General features: G+C 40.3%; 2 protein-coding genes across 5 annotated transcripts; both read right to left on the bottom strand.

Moving 5' to 3' along the window:
• Positions 1 to 594: 594 nt before the first annotated feature.
• On the bottom strand, positions 595 to 2965 carry HTD2 (hydroxyacyl-thioester dehydratase type 2). The gene has a single exon (XM_020795428.3). It carries the CDS (start codon positions 2963 to 2965, stop codon positions 2441 to 2443), a length of 525 nt encoding a protein of 174 aa, XP_020651087.3. The 3' UTR covers positions 595 to 2440.
• Positions 595 to 10043, bottom strand: RPP14 (ribonuclease P/MRP subunit p14). Of its 4 annotated transcripts, none has more exons than XM_020795431.3 (6): positions 9953 to 10043; positions 8022 to 8138; positions 7809 to 7893; positions 6568 to 6644; positions 4724 to 4802; positions 595 to 3068 (listed from the first exon to the last, which is right to left on the bottom strand). In XM_020795431.3, exons 2-6 carry the CDS (start codon positions 8120 to 8122, stop codon positions 3012 to 3014), a joined length of 399 nt encoding a protein of 132 aa, XP_020651090.3. In that variant the 5' UTR covers positions 8123 to 8138; positions 9953 to 10043; the 3' UTR covers positions 595 to 3011. The 4 variants fall into 4 exon arrangements, with proteins under 4 accessions (XP_020651090.3, XP_020651091.3, XP_078244935.1 ...); XM_020795432.3 differs by having other exon boundaries at positions 9859 to 10000; XM_078388809.1 differs by having other exon boundaries at positions 9879 to 9999.
• Between the last annotated feature and the right edge of the window lie 9114 nt (positions 10044 to 19157).

Raw genomic sequence — 19157 nt, 5'->3', positions numbered from 1 at the left:
ACAGCCAGAGGTGGGGACTTTGATTTCCCTCAGTGCCTCCCAGGACAAGAACCAGCCTGTGTAGTCTTAAACAAGTTACATATTCTCAGCTCCAGACCCCAGAGGAGAAGGGAAGGGTAAACCACTTCTGAGTACTGTAATCTGTGTCTGAAAAATCCTAGAAAGTGTTGCCATTAAGTGGAATCAACTCAGCAATACAAAATTATTATTCTTGCATTGAAAGCAGAAGCTTGTAGAAAGGAGAAAAAAAGTCTGAAGTTACAAACTCTGACAGCATGCCCACTGAAGTCAAAAATGCTTGATAAAGACCATGACTGATGAACAAGAGAATCAACTGACTAATCCTTACAAAGCTTCACATTCTTTTCAAGAAGAGGAAGGGGAAACATGCTTGTAAGTACAACTCATGTTCTTTTCCTCCTTTCATTCATTCTCCTTTAAAGAGAATCAAAGAAGAATTAAAAGAGACTATTCAGAAATAAACAGGATGCACGGAGCTCCAGACCATGACAATTACGGTACACTAACTCAAAATGTGTACCAGTTAGTTTTTCACATAGCCGACATACGCGTATGAAGTCAGAAGACACAAAATTCAAATGAAATGTAACTTTAATCAACCTGGAAAAAAGGATCCTAATCCAGACCCATGACATACATACCAAGTAGCGAGACAAAACATCTTCCTGCCTTTTAGCTAAACACCCTGCTAAAATATTGCTGATACTGCTCTGTTGCTTTAATCCCACCTTTGCAGATCAGAATAAATCTGCCATACAGAACTGTATTTCCTGATTACTCTCCGTTAATTATTTACAGAAGGAAAAACTGTTCTTTCATTAGACCGACAGCATGTTGATCAGCTTTCTCATTAAAGCAAGGATTATACCATGTCCATTACACCAGTCCTCAGCACAAAGTCATACACTTTAATACCCATCACCAACTTCCTTAAGGCCACCAATGTCAATGAATGTTCACAACTTCTAATGTTTTGGTTTCAGATAGGCGAATGCTGCTCAGAAAAAATGGTGTTGCATGGAGAAAATTGCTTCCTAGCATACCACTCTGTGAAAATGTGTGTCTAATCTTTGTGAATAAAGCTTTTAAAAGTAAATTCAAGAAACAAGACCCTAGTGCCGCCTCCTCACCACTACCAAATCTAATCAATGGTTTCAATGAAGCTCAATTTCTGACAAATACCTTGAGGAAAGCAATCACACTACTCCTAACAAGATGTAGATCAGACATTTTTTCAAAAAGCAAACATTAGCATTTAACTTGTGAAGATGCAGAAGCTCTGGTGCCCATAATTCATGATTCAGCTCAGTCCAGAGACTAAGAGACGTGGAGATCTGATCTCCTCATCAGGGCAGGTTTCTAGGCTTTAAGAAGAGAAGCACTAGCTCCCTTTGTGTTATTTAATGAGATGAGTGCAGAAGAGAACAGAAGGCTGCTCTAGGATTTGGAGAACCTTAAGACCCCCCAGAGTCAGCTTGAGGCTACTGAAGCCACTTGAAACAAAATACCTTTGGAAGAAGTGTATCATGGCTTGAGCCTGCACAAGTAATGTTTTACTTTGAAATTTTGTAAAGCAGGCCAATTTTGCACCTGTGTTTCATCAATTAGCCCATACAGATTGCTTGGTCACATGCCATCAGAGATTATCCAGGGAAAAGAAATTTAGCTTCACATAGTCAAGGATGAACCAAGGCTGAAGTTATTCTTCCTTCAACCATGAAGAATGGGGCAGACAACAATATCAAGATGCACAAAACTCAAAAATGATTTCACATGGTACCTAATCAATTCTATTGCACAAGATGGTGCAAAATCCATTAACATAAATGGCTTAAGGAAGAAGATTGGGCTCAATATACACATTGAAGACAGGCCTGTCTGCACCAAACTTCACATCGCTGATGATAGTGATTATTATCAGGGAGTTTGCCTATTGTCTTACCCTAGCCAAGACATCTGAATTGCCACTGGTGTTGACAGAATGCAGAGCTACTGGAAAGCTGGTCCAACCAAACATGACTGCTCTTGAGTTCTCTTTGGCCAAATCATCTGAGTCAGATCAAGCAAGTTCCAAAGCAATTCACATTCTGCTTTGGATTTCTATTTGAGCAGCTGCTTTGTGAAGCTTCTCACCAAAACTTACTGGTTGCTGATAAAATATGTCTTCTCTATATAGCCTTAAAAATCAAGAGGCCAATGCCAAAGCATTAGGATTAAACCAATTGTTTCCCAACAATTTAGGATTTCTCAACTTTCTTAAAATGGGGCAAGACTGCCCCTAGTGATTCGAGATAGAGGAACAGAGGATGCACTTGTTATTGTTTTGTATATTACTAATGAACAACTAGCAATGTTTTCTCCTTAAAAGTTATGAGATATATACCAAAGCACATCACTCAGGTCTTTGACTATAGGATTATCAGTTCTGGGATTTCTGATCCTCCGGCAGCATGACTTTAACAGTACCCTCCATTACAGTCTTGCCACTTTGAACGACTACACATGACACTGAAATATAAGCAAGACATCTCTTCAGTTTCTTCACTTCTGCTGAAGCCAAGACCTCTTCACCAACATACAACGGGGCAGGAAATTTAATTTCCTGAGAAAGGAAAACACAGCCATACCCTGGCATTTTGGTGCCCAGAAGAGCCGAGATGAGTCCGTTGATCAGAACACCATGTACCACCGTTCTCCCAAATTGTGTCCTCTTTGCATAGTCTTCATCCAGGTGCAATGGGTTTGTGTCCCCTGTTAAGGCAGAAAAGGTAAAAACATCCTTCGGCGTAAACGTCTTTTTCAGTTCAGCCTTGGCTCCAACTTGCACATGTAAATGCACAACACAGAGAGGAGTCAGGAATCCACTGGCGATTCTTGGCTTTGTCAGGAACATCCTCAGGAGACCAGCGTTACAAAAACTAAATCTCAGCAATGGCATCAGCATCTTGGACAGCTCCCAAGCCTGAGTCAATGGCCTTTTTTCTGCATCCCTAATCAAGTACCAGCGCTCTGCTGTTTCCGGCTAATGCAAGAAGAAATGGAGAGGTCTATGGAAAAAGAATATGTAGTTTAGAAGAAGAACAGACAAGCTGATAGCAGCCAAAGCAATTCCTTCTGCACAGAGCAATATTTGAGCAACCCAGGTCTCTGAATGGCAATTTGTTTAATTCGGTTACACACCAAATTTAATAAATGTAAATCTATGTAATGATGGTGGTTAGATGGCGAAATTGAAGCCTTTTCACAAAAATGGAGGAAAAGGACCTGCACTCACCACAGTGGCCCAGCATATGACAAGGGAAAGATAAATAAGGGGTTTATATATTTATGCGTTACCTCAGTTTCTATCGCACCTATTCTAACTGACCTAGGAACCCAAAACAAATAAAAAGATACAGAAGTACAGTATCATATGAACACAATTTTAAAAATAAGGTTGTATCAGCAAAGAAGGAAAATGACTTCAAGAGGCCACACAGGTCCTATTTTTTAAGCAACTTTAAATACAGAAGATCTTGCCGAATGTGATCACAGTATGATGCTCTCATTGCTACCATCTGGATATTTTAGGGGAACAGTCAAGCCTATTGAACAAATAAGGGCATTCGAGTACAGATCTTCTACTTTGATCGATCAATCACAGAGGAAACAGTGAAATGCTATTAACCAAACAGCATGAAGCAGGGCACAAATGAATCAGTATTAACTTGTGATGCAAACAATCAACGTTCCCTCTAAGCTGTGTGGCTGCACAACAGAGCCAGTATTGCTGACCATTTGTTTCCAGTCATGGCCAGAACCCCATGTGCTAATGGAAAATTAAAGGGAATGTTGCAAGTGGAGTATCAACTAGTATCAACTACTCCACTGAAAAGTTAACTGTTGCTGCCTGGAACTGCAAACAGCAAGGGAAAATCAAAACAGGTATAGAATTTGAAATATCTTTCAATAATTTGACTATGAAAAAGCAATCATATTATTCTGGAACATCACTACACTAGAAATTTCTTAGTTACACTTGTTGAGATTTTGATATGAAAATGTATTAAATATTAATGTTGTATAGCTAAACGTAAAATGGCTGATTTTACCTGAGTCACTGTACTGTATTCAGGTGTGGGTATCAAGGATTAAGACTTAATGTTGTGCAGCTGTGGAGCATGATGAAACTTTGTATAACAGAAAAGGAAATAATGTATTTTCTGATTGGTCACAGAACTGTACAGAAGTCATGTGGAAAATGAACGTCTTTATCTGCTGTAAGTCAGATCTCTTTTTCCTATGTTGTGTGTTGCTTCATGTCATGTTATGCTGCCACAGGAATGTCTATCTCTCTGTATATATGTAAATAGACTAAGTTGTTGGTTTTACTCTGTGTCATAGTGTCATAAGTATCTCTGCTAACCACTATCTTCCTTACTCTGCTGATGTTATGAGAATACACGTTATAATCAAAATTCTCAACAACACTATGATCGTATATTATTCTGGCCTCTCATCAAGGCATGCACAGAATCACTATCCCAACTAAAATATACTATGTATAAAGCACAAATAAAAACATAGACTCTGAAGTAGGAAGATACTCCACACGTAAATATTCCTTTAGTTGCCACCCTATTCCTGATTATTTTAGAGTAACAGGGCCTACACACCGTAAACTAAGCATGCATAGGATTGTATTTTTTAAAAACATTATTACCTGTGTCACCCTAAAAGCACACTGTCTGCTCTGGTAGGAACCAAACAGCATCAAAGCACTCCACAGTTTTACCAAACCCCTGTGCAAATGGCAGAATTAGGACAATAAATGAAAACTCAAGGGCTCAAGTAAAAGAAGAGGCAACATACTGGCGAGCAACAATATATGATGGATAAACTACAGGTGAATATTAAAACCAAGCCGCATTCACTGAATGTTAAGATTCACATGCCTAAGCTACTATAATTGACCAACATGTCTTTTATGAGGTGCATGTGTTATGATGGCCAGCAAACCTCTTTTTTTTCCCTGATGGTGCAATGCTAACATTGCCTCAGTGTGACAATCTCTTTTCCAATATCTACTGCAGATTATGAGAGACTACCCTAAACACAGCTGTAAAATCTAACCATCTTGTTAAACTTGGAATTTATTTATTTGCTGTTAGTCCAGACTGTCTCATCGCAGGATTTTTGAGACAGCAAACATCCAAAAGTGATTTACTATTGCCGTCTTCTGAGAAATACAAGAGCTTATTTGAATATCATTGCCATTATACTATGAAAGATCTTTCAAGCATGTCACCTTCCCCTACTGTTGCCTTCAAGAATCTCTCCATCCCTATTACCACTGGAACTATCAGTCCTCTTCTTCTGACGTGGCTGTTAATTCCTCAACAGGATGTGTGCATCTTAGCCTGAATTCTCAATTATGACCATTCTACTTTGGATGATTCAGCTAGGAATCTAGACTTGTAATATAGTCAAGCCTTCTGACAGTATTGCTTTCAGTTCTCCTGTCATGGTCAAATTCCCTCACCACTTGAAGGGGTATACACAGGAAGTGGTCTAGAACAGTGGTTCTTAACCTTTGTTACTCGGATGCTTTTGAACTGCAACTCCCAGAAACCCCAGTCAGGACAGCTGGTGGTGAAGGCTTCTGGGAGTTGCAGTCCAAAACTCCTGAGTAACCCAAGGTTAAGAACCAGTGGTCTAGGAAAACATGAAGCAAGTAGAAAAAAAGGAAGACCAACCATGAGAGAGATTGATTCAGTAAAAAAAGCTACGGGCTTTAGTTTGCAAGACCTGAGTGAGGCTGTTAATCAAGTAATTTTCTGGAAGTCATGAATACATAAGTTGTTGGAAGTTAAGACAGCACATAGTAACAGCACACTGTAAGCCTGCTGTCAGTATTTGGAACAGGCATTTTCCCAATCCTGAACTCAGGAAGACAGGCAGGGCAATCATTTGCAGAGGAAAATCCATGTACCTAAGCCAATACTAGCTGATACTTAGCTAAACAAGTGACAACCATGCCATATACAGTGGTGCCTCGCTTAACAATGAAATCGCTTGACGATTAGGTTTTTGCGATCGCAAAAGCGACCGCAAAATGATGTTTTAAATGGGCTTTTTTCGCTTCCTGACGATCGGGTCCCTGCTTCGGGAACTAATTTTCTCATTATGAAGATCTAAAAACAGCTCATCATCGGGGTTCAAAATGGCCCCCCGCTGTTTTCTAGGAGGGATTCCTCACTTTACAGACAGCGAAAATGGCCGCCCCTATGGAGGATCTTTGCTGGACAGCGAGTTTTCAGCCCATTGGAACGCACTGAAGGGTTTTCAATGTGTTTCAATGGGCTTTTTTATTTCGCTTAACAAGAATTTAGTTCTACAGCGATTTCGCTGGAACGGATTATCCTCGTTAAGCGAGGCACCACTGTATATCAATGATGCTACTGACACCAACTATAAAGAGAATTCTCTTCATTTGAATCATTACAGAGTCTTGCTTTTATCAAACGGTCCTTACTAAGAATGTCAGTGTAGCTTAATGTTTCTTACCTTGTAGGTACTCTCAGTATTGCAGACAAAGTTTTTTCCTCATATGCCAACACATCAACTGGCAAAGCTGCTCCAACCTACAAGGAAATGTACCAGGGGTTACCAGTGCCTTAAAGAAATAAGGAAAATTCTCCACAGTTCAATTATAATCCCACCATCACCAATTTAATGCTGTTATTTCAGCATGGAAGGAGACATTGTTACTTTGTTTAACACAGGACCTACATGTTCATAGCAATTTCATATAAGTAGATATAAACAGGGAACAGTAACGAGATAGGGGATGTGTCTCATACAACTTACATATATTTTCACTCTTCACCTGTCCTATCCCCTTCTCTTGCCACCACTGCAATGCTCGAGTCCCTTAAAGCTAGGAAGAGCCATAATACCTCCATTAAGAGAAACTGAAGTGCTGGCTCTGGCAGCTAAATGTTGTCTCCCCTGGGACTAACAGCAAAGAGAGCAGTATTACTAAAGAAGCAATACTTCTCCTTCACTGGAATCCAAGTAACAACCTTACTATGATTAACTCCCTGAGAATATAAGTAAATCAGAGATGGAAAAGAATTTAAGAGTTAATGTCTTACGATATTGACAAAGTTAAGGAAATATAAGATTTTTAAAGAAAAGAGAAAAGCAAAGGCCAAAATGTGGCAGCACCTCAAGGACTAACAGACTTGCTTCAGTGTGAGCTTTCATGGATCCAAATCTACTTTGTCAAACACAAGAAATGTTCATGCATGCCATCTGTATTTATACATCCCCTCCCCATGTTGACAGGATCATGACCTGTTACTTACTTAAAATCATAAGCTACAGCCAGGAGAACTGTATGACAGACAAACCTATCTGGCAGACACAGAAACCCTAAGAATTGTATCTCAAGTGAGATAGCTATTATATACGCATATGTTGCTGCAGAAAACTGGTTTAATATGTGTAGTACACTAAGACTTAATATTTATTTAGGTTCTTAGTGATACATTGGAATTTGTTTACATAGCTTTCTTCTGTTGTTTCTTTATTAATTGTAATTTCAATTTTTACGCCACTTGTGATCCTTAACAGATAGGATACAATTGTGATCCACAAAAGCTCCCACTGAAGAAAATCTGTTGTCTTCAAGGTGCTACAACATTTTGTCCTTTGTCTCTCACCCCCAGTCCCATATTTAATTTAATACACAGCTACCTCTTTGGAAACTATCTCTTGATCAACCACAGCTAACAATAACATACCTCCCCATGCAGCCGTTTCAGAGCAGAGATGATAAGTTGTTTGAATTCAACAGCGTTCAGGATAACATCAGATTCTTGGAACTCTCTAAAATTAAATTTCTGCAGTAAGACTTTGTAGTAAATCTCTTTTATCACAAAAACAATATGCTGTAAGTATTACTCCAAAATTAAGTGTGTAAGAGGGAATTAAATCACTTTGCAACTTGAACTTACAGGTGGATCTTCATATAATGGTATTCAGATGCATTCTTCAAAACTATCCTTTCATAGGAAGAAGGCTGAGAGCCTTTATTTCCATCACCAAGTTCAATCATCTTAGTAACCTGAATTCTAAAATGGAAAATAGTCTGTCATAGGATATCACTAAGCTCTGTACTCATGATCATACACTATACGTACAAATGTAACTTGTGTTTTCAGATATGTCTGCAAAAGAGTGTACCATATATATCTAATACCAGATTTGCATTTCCTTAATTTACTAGCCAATGGAGTATCAGTTCTCACAGAATAAAATTCTATTCATTTGGAAGCACACATCTGAGACTTCTAAATAGCCGTCCACCAATTAAGAGTCATCTATATTAGACACTGCCAAGCAAAGCCATCTTCCAGAATGTGGGAGAGAAACCTCCAGCATTCTCAAGTTTACCTTTTGGATCATTAGCCAAAAGAATGAAGGAGAACCTGAAGCAAGAGGCCCTGCTTGCAGCCTCTTACACTACCCTCTACACATGTTTTTTTTAAGTTTTAGTCCACAAATAATTTAATACTGCCATGAACTGAGAGGTGGACAAATATCAGCTAGTAACTTTTATTATCAACTGACAAAATCAAGTTTGAGCTATAAATCAGGAAGTCTCCCTCTCCCATTAACTTACTGAACATTTCTTAAGGACTCGACTCTCAGATTTTCTTCAACCTCTGCAACACAGGAGATTACAAAACCCATTTACTTTAGAAGTTCTTGTAAGGCCACATATAGTAATTCAATATGTGGCCTTACAAGAACCACATACAGTATTCTGTACAGTATTTGGTTCAATATTCAGTATTTGAAAACTATAAAAATGTTAGACATTATTGTAACATCCAAACATGTTCAGTGAGAGACAGAAACCACTGATCTATTTGGAATGAAATACAGAGCAGCTCTCAACCTTTCGATCTCCAATTTTGGACTTAATCTCCCAAAAACCTACACCAATGTTGTAAATAGTGGGAGGTTCTGGGAACTGGGCATGCAAAACATCTAGGCAACCACAATCAGAGAATCCCTGGTACAGAGAACTGCAGACTATCCATTTTCCTGATCAACAGTTTAATTCCATACTATTATTACATGACAATAACACATTATTACTATAGTGGCCATGCAGTAAAAGTCAAAATAGAGATAGCTTGGAACAGCTTAAGACGAAGTGTGAAATATTCAACAAAACTTAAAACTGGCTTTGAAGAACATCCATTGAACAAGGAAAAAAAACACCCTGCAGAAATCTAGGCGGTCAGGTAAATAAATGAAAGCACGGATTTTTTTACAAGTGATAATTCAAGGAAAGGCACATAGGGTGAAACGCACAGGAGCCAGAAAAACGGATTGCCGAAGATCTCAGATATCCGGTTTGAATACAGCACACCACCATCGTTTTGTGGCGCTGCATCCAAAGTCAGAATATCCGCTCTAACGTCCAATATCCGGAAGAGATGAAGGGTAATTTGTTATCACCGATGACCGTGACCGAGCTTTTTATTTCCACGCAGCGCCATCTTAAACCAGAGGCATAATTTGAAGTTCTGTCGTAAATTTAGATATATATATATATATATATATATATATATATATATATATATATATATATATATATATATATATATATATATATATATATATATATATATATATATATATATATATATATATATATATAAGTATATTCAGAAACGATTTGCAAAATGAGGGCCACCCGCTAAGAGATCCAATTGACCAAAAAGTGGGAAATGTGACCGAATCCTTCTAACTGGAAAGTCAAAGCAAATATGCGTTCACCTCTCACGACAAACACGTACTCGCTTCCCCTCCTGTTCTACAAGACACGCGACCCAATCCCAAAACACAACAACCTCCCGTTCCCACGACTCACACGTGCCCCGTTCCGCCCAGAATCAGAAAGGACCCCACGGGCGGAACTTCCGCCCCAGAGCTCTAGCCAATCAGCGAGCTCCATCGCCTCCTGGTGCCCGAAGGAAATAGCCGGTTGCTATGGCAGCCACCCAACGACCTGCTCAGGGAAGGAGGGGCGGGAGATGTCAATAACACGATTGGCCAAGCGGAGCACAAGCCTGGGAACAGGATTGGTCAGAACCTGCAGGACGTTAGAGGGTGGCTTTTAATGACAGCCGCCAATAGGCTCAAGCTCTGTTGAGGAGGGGTTCTTTCATTTTGTTTTTATTCTCGGGGTCTCGGCAGTCGCAATGTTGTGACCCTTGCGTTGGTGGTGGCGGCGGGGGGGGGTTGCTACGGTGGCTTAGAATTGAGGTGGGGTTGTATTGTTGTCGAGTGAGTTTTCAGATGGAGCGCACGCGATTTGGGCACATTTGCAACACTTCTGGACTACATTTCCCAGAAGTCCCTAGAGAATAATACTAGGGAATTCTAGGAGTTGTAGGCTTATTCCCTCCACCCACCCACCCGGAAACCTGCTCACCTCTACATAGAATAGGTATAGACCTGGATCCTCTTAGCTTCCCTACGCAAATAGACGCAAGGTGTAGTGGAAGGACGTGTCCCTGAAGAAAAAGATCACCCACACTATTGTATTCCCAATCACTATGTGCAGGTGTGAAAGCTGAACAATTAAAAAAATGTTTATTTGAAATATAGTGCTGGAGGAGTGCTTTTTGCAGATACCCTAGAGACTGCCAGAAGGACAAACAAGTGAGTCTGTGGAGGGGGAAATGTTCAAACTGAAACTGTCCCACTTTGGGCACATCATGAGAAGACAGGATTACGTATCTGGAAAAGAAAATGCTGGGAATGATGGATGACAGCAGGAAAAGAGGAAGCCCAAATAGGAGATGGATTGGACTCCCTAAAGGAAGCTATAACCTTGAGCTTGCAAGAGCTGAGCAGGGCAGTTGAAGACAGATCACTCGTTCATAGGGTCACCATAAGTCCCAGACCACTTGACATGTAATAATGAAGTGGTTGAAAGGAACAATTCATTTACAAAACCGGGACACATTAACAAAGCCTACTAAACTGGTGGATAGGCAGCATTCAGTTGAATTTGTAATTTTAACCTTTTCTTGAAGTCTGTTTCAACATATTTACACTACCCTTCCTCCTTCTCAAAAACTACTTATCCTATCTTAACTCCACATACTCCCTCTCTGCCATTCTTACTCTCACTCAGATTGATTATAGTTGTCTCACCTCCTCCTTAACTGTCCATAGCATTCCAAAAGCTGTAGTAGGCTGAGCCAAAGAGACAGTGGGCTCCATCACAGAGGTTGTCCACATATAGTTATAGTATATGGTTCCCTGATAGCACTGTTTGCACAGAAAAAAAGATATTGTCGGTTTGTGTTTCGACTTAAAGCAAGCCATCCTTCCCCTTTAATAACTGGACCATGTTTTACTGGCACAGGGCTAGGGCATGCAATCTTTTTGGGACAATTCACTGAGATACGCAATAGCTCTTTGTTCTGCCGTCATGGATGGGTACCAAGAATTAATAAAATAGTCTGCACAGAAGATAAGGACTTTTTAAGCACTGGCTGGATTACGCCAAATTTCACAGTGTGGACAGGCCTATAATAACCTAACAGTTCTCAATTTCATTTCCCTAAGTGGGAATGTGCATCTATATTCCTTGAAAAACAAAGGAGGGAGGGAAGGATGGAAAATGTTCATAAATTATATTCAGTGGTTGGGCAGGAGAGGGAAGGGTCCTGGCTCCCCTCCTCAACTGGATTTAGTTTTAACATAAGAAGGAAGAGAGAAGACAACATGTGAAAAGCTAGCCATACTGAGTGACAAGAATGAACTACCTGTAATACCGAAGCAGAAACAAACCAGATATGACATCTACTGTACAGTTGAGAGACCTGCAGACAGTTATGGCTTCTTCTGTGAGTGCATGTTGAAACACTGTGTGTCACATTCACTCTTTAGATCAGAGTTGGAAAACATGGCCATCCGCATGTTGTTGGATTGCAACCTCCATCTGACCTAGCCAGCATACCTAATCTGATGGATGATATGAATTGCAGTTTGAAAACATCTGAAAGGCCACCCTGGCTTTAGATTTTTAGCTATGTGACAACATTTGTTGTTGCTATGAGCCATCAAGTTACCCATGACTTATGGTGACACCATGCATGAGCAATTTAGAAAGTATCCTCTCCTCAAGAGCCCTGCTCAGCTCTTGCAACCTCAAGACTGTGGTGTCTTCTAGTGAGCCAATCCATCCCATATTTGGTCTTCCTCTTGCTGCCTTCAACCTCTCCCATCTTTATTGTCTTTTCCAGAGAATCCTGTCTTCTCATTATGTGACCAAAGTAGGACAGCCTCATATATTTGAAAAAAATCTCAGCTGTGCATCTAAATCATGTTAACCAACCTCTATAGTAGAATGAAGAGATGAAAAGGTTAAAGAAAAATGAGAAGGGTGAGACTAGATGTGGTGAACATGGGGAGGTTACACATTTGAATTGAATAAAGAAGCCAGAAAGAAAATAGGTGAAAAGGAAGAGAAAATTCTGTCATTTGAGAGACAGCAGTAAACTGACAAACAAGAAAGTTGAGGTGTACATTTAAGTTTCTTGAGAAAGCATGAGGAGGGGCTCTAAAAGACCAGTAGGAATAAGCAAGGCAGGAAATAATAACTTTGGCTATATTGCAGTAAAGTTTGAAGGAAAGAAAGAGATATGGTGCAAGGAGAAGAGAATATAAAATGATAAGTTAGTTTATTTAGAAAAAAAGCACAGAGTTGACTGTGATGGCCCCTATGCAGCACAAAAGATTGAGGGAAGAATGAAAGATTAGCTTGCCCAAGAGTAATAGGCATAGGTTTCATCCACGCTCAAAACAATATAAAGGAGAAAAGTTCTCAAAATGCCTGTATATATTTGTTGAAAATTTACCCAATACTCTGGAACACTATGTAGAAACACTATGAGCCTCATGGAACAGTCATTAAACTTCAGTACTGCAGCCAAAACTGCTCACTATCCAGGTTCAATCCCAGGTAGCTGACTTGAGGTTCACTTAGCCTTCCATCCTTCTGAAATTGGTAAACTGAGTATCCAGCTTCCAGGGAGGGGGCCAGCAATACATAGTCTGCTACGTAGTCAATTAAATTGAAAACCACCCTGAGAGTGTTTTAAGTGCTATGGAGTGGTAGAAAAGCAGCACACTTTTCTTTTTGCTTTTGTCCATTCTTAGATCTAAAAGTTATCGATTCAGGAGTCAGTGCTGTATATTGGCATCCTACAGATAGCAGCTCATGCCAGTGGAGTATGGATCATAATGACAACTCAGGAAGTGTAGGAGGTGAAGCTCTAACACTTGCCAGATGAGGGCTCCAAGAGACAGAAGAAAGGCAGATTCCAAGGATTAACAAGGTCTCTGATTAAGTAAAACCAGAAAAGGGTGTTATAGCACAAAAACTGTGAGAGACTTCAAAGATACAAAAGAGCCATGGGTATCTATCAAAAGGGACAGAGAAGTGGCACAGACAAGTGTGGCTGTTTCATTGGAATCGTCTTCTACCTATGCCAAGGAGTTTACGAAACCCAACTACTTTCCACTGAAATTAGGCTACTGGACTAAGGTAGCTTTCTGTCATCATTCATACGCTGATTGATATAATAAAATTTCACAATGGGTTACAGTAAAAAGATATATACAATCTAAAGTGTGGCATAAAGCATATACTGTAGTACAGTATACAGCTGGATTCTCAGTGTGGTATAGTGCAGTGGTTCTTAACCTTAGTTACTCGGATGTTTTTGAACTGCAACTCCCAGAAACCCCAGCCAGCACAGTTGGTGGTGAAGGCTTCTGGGAGTTGCAGTCCAAAACTCCTGAGTAACCCAAGGTTAAGAACCAGTGGTATAGTGGATAGAGTGACAGATTACGACTCTGGAGAACAGACTTTGAGTCACCACTTGGCCATGGAAACTGACTTGGGAGTGGAATTGGTAAAATAATTATTCAAATATCTCACATTGAAAGCCCTATTAGAGTCACTATAAGACTTGATGGCACAAACCACACAGTATAAAAAGGTAACATATAAAATATGTTCTTAAATTAACTAATAAAATTTCAACAACTAATATACAAATAGAATAATGGAGAGCAATAAGTATACATTTTGAAGAGTTGCTGGAAACTCAACATCACCTCTGCTTCTCAAATTACAGATGGAACAAAGTTCCAAAGTACAGGTGCCACTCCTTAGAAGCCCCACTGTCATGATGTTCTCACAAGATTACCAATAAAGCCTTGCGTGAGGATGGCTAGGCATTTATACCTATATGTAGAGGGAAACAGTTTGCTTGGTATATTTGTCCTGAGAAGTTTAAGAATGATATGCCAACAATACAATAATGTGTGTGGCTCAATATCTAATAGACAGCCATTGGTTTGACGTGATGGGTTGCTTAAGAGGCAAAGTGCCTGCCAATGGGCAGCGCTGGAGAAGCCTTTTCAATTGGTGCCTATGTATACTGCTTTGCTTGGTGAGCTAGACCTTATGGCATCTACCTATCTCACCAATTCTTTCTCTTATTTATAGTTTAGAAACTAGTTTAGTACTGGAGCTGTAGTGGAGAACAATATAATAGAGGATATTGTCACCAGTATCTGGTGACAATAACGTCAAAAAGATAATTTGTCACCTAAAACCAAGACAGAAGCCAGTCTAGTTGATGTCGTACATTAAATGGGGTGGGAGGTTGGGATGGGGTTAAGGTAGGGGTCCTATTTCAACTTGTGCCTTAGACAGGAAAATGTCTCAGGCCAGACTTGGATCCTACACATCTCTGCTCGAAAGTAAATCAAATAAAATTCACTTCAAGGTAAGTGTGTATAGGACTGCAGCCTAAATTTATTTGTTTGCTGTTGTTATGTGCTGTCACCTCACCTCTAACTTATAACAGCCCTATGAATGAGCAATCTCCAAAATGGCCTGTACTCAACTGCTCTGCTTAGCTCTTGTGGGAATCCATCCATCCCATATTTGGTCTTCCTCTTTTCCTGCTGCCTTCTGCCTTTCCCAGCATTATTGTCTTTTCCAGAAAATTTTTCTTTCCCATGATGTTCCCAAAGCAGGACAGCCTCAGTTTCATCATTTTTGCCTAATTTCAGGCTTAATTTGATTTAGGACCCATTTGTTTGTTTAGGTGAGCAGAAATAATATACAAAATGATGTTGCAATATGTCAACCAAAAATATTACGAATTTGGCAGAAAAATATCCAAATTACTTGCTAATTATATTAGGAAAAAACCCAGTTAAATGTCAAATAGCAGCTGTAAAAAACCAAAGTGGAGAAAATTTATGAGGTTGCTAAAATTAATAATATTTTTAAAAAATCAAATTTATTGTACAATATGTCAAACCCTAATGAAACTAAAATTAAGATTTGATAGTCAAAGCAAATTTTTAAAAATTCACTGAAGATCATAGACTTTTCCTGTATGAACCAATTACATCTGAGGAGTTACAGAAATCAATTGAAAATTGAAAACCACTTAAGCCACCTGGTTTGGCTGGCTCTGGTGAATGTTTCTATAAAACCTTTGAAGATCAGCTGTCATCTTTGCCTCTTAACTTCTATAACTCAGTTATGAATGGTTATGAAATGCCCCCCTCCTGGAACTTAGCTAGAACAATACTAATCAGCAAGCCAAATAAAGATCTCACAAAAGTTGATTCATATTACTGAATCAAGATGCTAAATTATTCCCAAATATATTAACCAACAGGTTGCAGGAACTTGCCATAAAATTTATTGGAAACTATCAGTTGGGCTTCCTAAAACAGAGACAAAACTCTGATCCAGTCAGAAGATTGTTCAATGTGGTATATTATGGTTCAAACAAAACAAACCATTGCATATGCCATTGCATCATGTGATGCCACTAAAGCTTTTGGTATCTTGGATGCCGTTTCATTAGGAAAGTATGTGGAGCCATGAAAATGTGGTGGAGTTTTTTTTCTTGAGAATATTGCATACCTCGTATGATAAACACCAAGCAACTGCGAGAAGTCATAATATGGACTTAGATCCTATACCTGTCATGGGGGGGGGGGGGGATAATCAGATTTGTTCACTTTCTCCTATCCTTTTTGCATTTGCAGTCAAACTACTAGCCAAACCACTATTATCAGGAGAGATCCAAATATGCAGGGACTCTACTGAAGGGCAAAAATGTGTGATAATGACAGCATTTATTTGTTTGTTTGTTTATATGCCACCCACACTACCCAAAGGTCTCTGGAGAGGAGACGGGGACAACAGAGGATGAAATGGTTGGACAGTGTCCAACCAAAGCTGCCAACATGAATCTGACCCAACTCCGGGAGGTAGTGGAAGACAGGAGGGCCTGGCGTGCTCTGGTCCATGGGGTCACGAAGAGTTGGACACAACTTAACGACTAAACAACAACAAAATATACATTGGTGGTTTCCATACTGTTTGGTCTGTTTACACACATAAACAAGGCTGGTTGTACACCAAAGGATTGGAAAGCTAGTATTAATACTCCACTCTTTAAGAAAGAAAACCAGCAGGATCCCAACAATTATCGGTCAATCAGCCTAAATGATGTTCCAGCTTAAATCTATGTGAAGCATCTTTTACAGTGGATATAAAAAGTTTACACACCCCTGTTAAAATGTCAGGTGTCTGTGATGTAAAAGAAATGAGACAAAGACAAATCATTTCAGAACTTTTTTCACCTTTAATAAGACCTATGAACTTTACAACTCAATTGAACAACAAACTGAAATCTTTAAGGTGGAGGGAAGTAAACATAAAAAACTGAAATAATATGGTTGCATATGTGTGCACACTCTCCTATAACTGGGGATGTAGCTCTGTTCGGCAGTAAGCAATCACATTCAAACTCATGTTAAGTAGGAGTCAGTACACACCTGACATCATTTAAAGTGCCTCTGAGGAAGCTCATGGAGCATCAGTTCCCCTCAATGGTACTCCCATTGTTCAAACAGTTCAAATAGTTTTGCCTCAATGCTGGAGAGAATAGCACTAGGTCACTGACATTTTTTTAAAAGATGTGAAAATTGCCAATTAGCATCTTGTCAAATTGTCACTTAGTACCTCGTCAAAGGTAGCGTCTGCTGCTGGAGCTCTGTGTGAACACAATTCTGTGGCTCTACCCCTGCTGACATCTATAAATTAGTCGTTGTCCAGATGGCTACAGCCATTTCACCTGTGGAAGACAATTTGAAAAACTGAATAACACACAGCAGATCCAGGCATATTTTCCCCACTGGGTGTGTAGTCACACCCATAGTCTTGCACCAGAAGCCCTGTCATCATTGTAGAGTATGTAGATGAAGTGAATAACATTGACCTGCTATAAAGCACCTAGCCACTGGTTTGAGATGAGCAAGAAAGATTGATACACTAATAAGCAGTTTTGAACCCTGAGATATGTTAGGGCAGGCTGAAAGTTTGTTTCGACCAGATGTTTCTGTGCTCCTCCCAGAGAGGGAGTGAAGCACTCAGTGTTCTCAGGAAGGAATGACATGTGTTTCTCAAACACCTATCTGCCAATTAAAAAATTGGAGAAATGCTCTATGAGTTTCAGAGGACAACCAGCAAATGCTTAATGCCTCCCCCTAAGATAAGAATATTCCATCCCTTCTTTGTGGGTAGATTTCTCCTAGTCATAAAGAATTGGCATTGTTATGTGCTGTCAAGGCAATTCGAACATGGGGGTCCATCTGGATCCGGCCCTCACCATGGAAGTCCAGGTGGTGTCAGTGGTCGGCTCTGCCTATTTCCATCTGTGGCAGATTGCCCAGCTGCATCCATATCTTGATGGTGGGGTCCTCACCACTCTGGCCCATGTGCTTGTAGTCTCAAGATTAGACTACTGTAATGCACTCTACGTGGGGCTACCTTTGAGACTGATGCGGAAGCTTCAAATGGTGCAGAACAGGGTGGCCAGACTTCTTAATGGGATGAGAAAATATCAGCATATTTCCCCCAGTCTGGCTGCCTTGCATTGGCTGCCCATTCGTTTCCACATTGATTTCAAAGTGTTAATGATGACGTATAAAGCCCTAAACGGTTTAGGACCTCAATATCTAGCGGAACGCCTCCTCCCACCTAGATCTACCAGAATCACTTGTTCTAGCCAGGAAGGGCTTCTGAGGGGCCTAACGCCGAGGGAGGCCCGGAGGGAAAGAACAAGAAACCGGGCCCTCTCGGCAGTGGCCCACTTTGACCCCTTTGGAACAGTTTGCCCCCAGAGATCCGTCTGGCTCCCTTGCTGGGTGTTTTTAAGAGCAAACTTAAGACCTGGCTCTTTCCCTCTTATCATCATTTGAAATTTTTTCCCCATCTTGAATGGATGATCAAAAAGGATGAAACACAGGGCATATCTGCAGAAAATTGCCAACATTAATTTGTACACATGGATGTAACTGAAACAGGTTCATAATGTTTGTGTGGGGAAGGCAATGACCCAGGTTACGTGTGTGCCTGCTAACTCTGCTGTGCAGCAGTTGACAAGGGATGGGCCACTTCAAGACCCGTACAATGCCTCCCTAGGTTTCTTTGCCTTCAAATCTAACCAAGACTGCACAACCTTTCAAAAGAAGGATTGTCATCTGGTGGCCCTGCAAATGGAGAAGTGCGTTTTGTAAAAGAAGACCAGATTACCTCCCAGAGTCCACCAATCAAGGACTGAGGCAATGGAAATGCCCACATCCACACCCCAGAGAGAAGCAGTAACATTGGGATTGGGCAACACACTGCCAGTCATGGATCCCTGCCCTTCAGGACACAGGACACACAAGTCAACATCACAGCATCCGCAACCTCCCAGCCCCCAAAACACTGTCATTAATATAAGCTCTATCAACAAAGCACCATTTTGGACAAGCAGAAATGAGAAGCTTGGATTGGTTGGTTGGTTGGTTGGTTGGTTGGTTTTAGTGAAGCCAGTGTGTTCCAGTCCTAGAATCTTGCAGCCAGCATGTTCCAGTCTTGGTACTCAGCCAGCATGCAAAGTCCCTAGGATCCTCAGATGTTCTTCAACTAAAACTCCCAGAAGCCTTCACCACTAGCTGTGCTGGTGAAG

This window comes from Pogona vitticeps, chromosome 2, assembly GCF_051106095.1.
Source record: "Pogona vitticeps strain Pit_001003342236 chromosome 2, PviZW2.1, whole genome shotgun sequence".
In the NCBI taxonomy this organism is placed as follows: Eukaryota; Metazoa; Chordata; class Lepidosauria; order Squamata; family Agamidae; genus Pogona; species Pogona vitticeps.
The sequence above is the reverse complement of the archived record's forward strand: the minus strand, read 5'-3'. Positions and strand labels throughout refer to the sequence as shown.

Coding starts and splice junctions, on each gene's coding strand:
- RPP14 (XM_020795431.3), bottom strand. CDS start 8,122: ATGATTGAACTTGGTGATGGAAATAAAGGCTCTCAGCCTTCTTCCTAT. Junction 6,645..7,808: donor TGAAACGGCTGCATGGGGAG/GTATGTTATTGT, acceptor ATTTCCTTGTAG/GTTGGAGCAGCTTTGCCAGT. Junction 4,803..6,567: donor ATACTGAGAGTACCTACAAG/GTAAGAAACATT, acceptor CCATTTGCACAG/GGGTTTGGTAAAACTGTGGA.
- HTD2 (XM_020795428.3), bottom strand. CDS start 2,965: ATGCTGATGCCATTGCTGAGATTTAGTTTTTGTAACGCTGGTCTCCTG.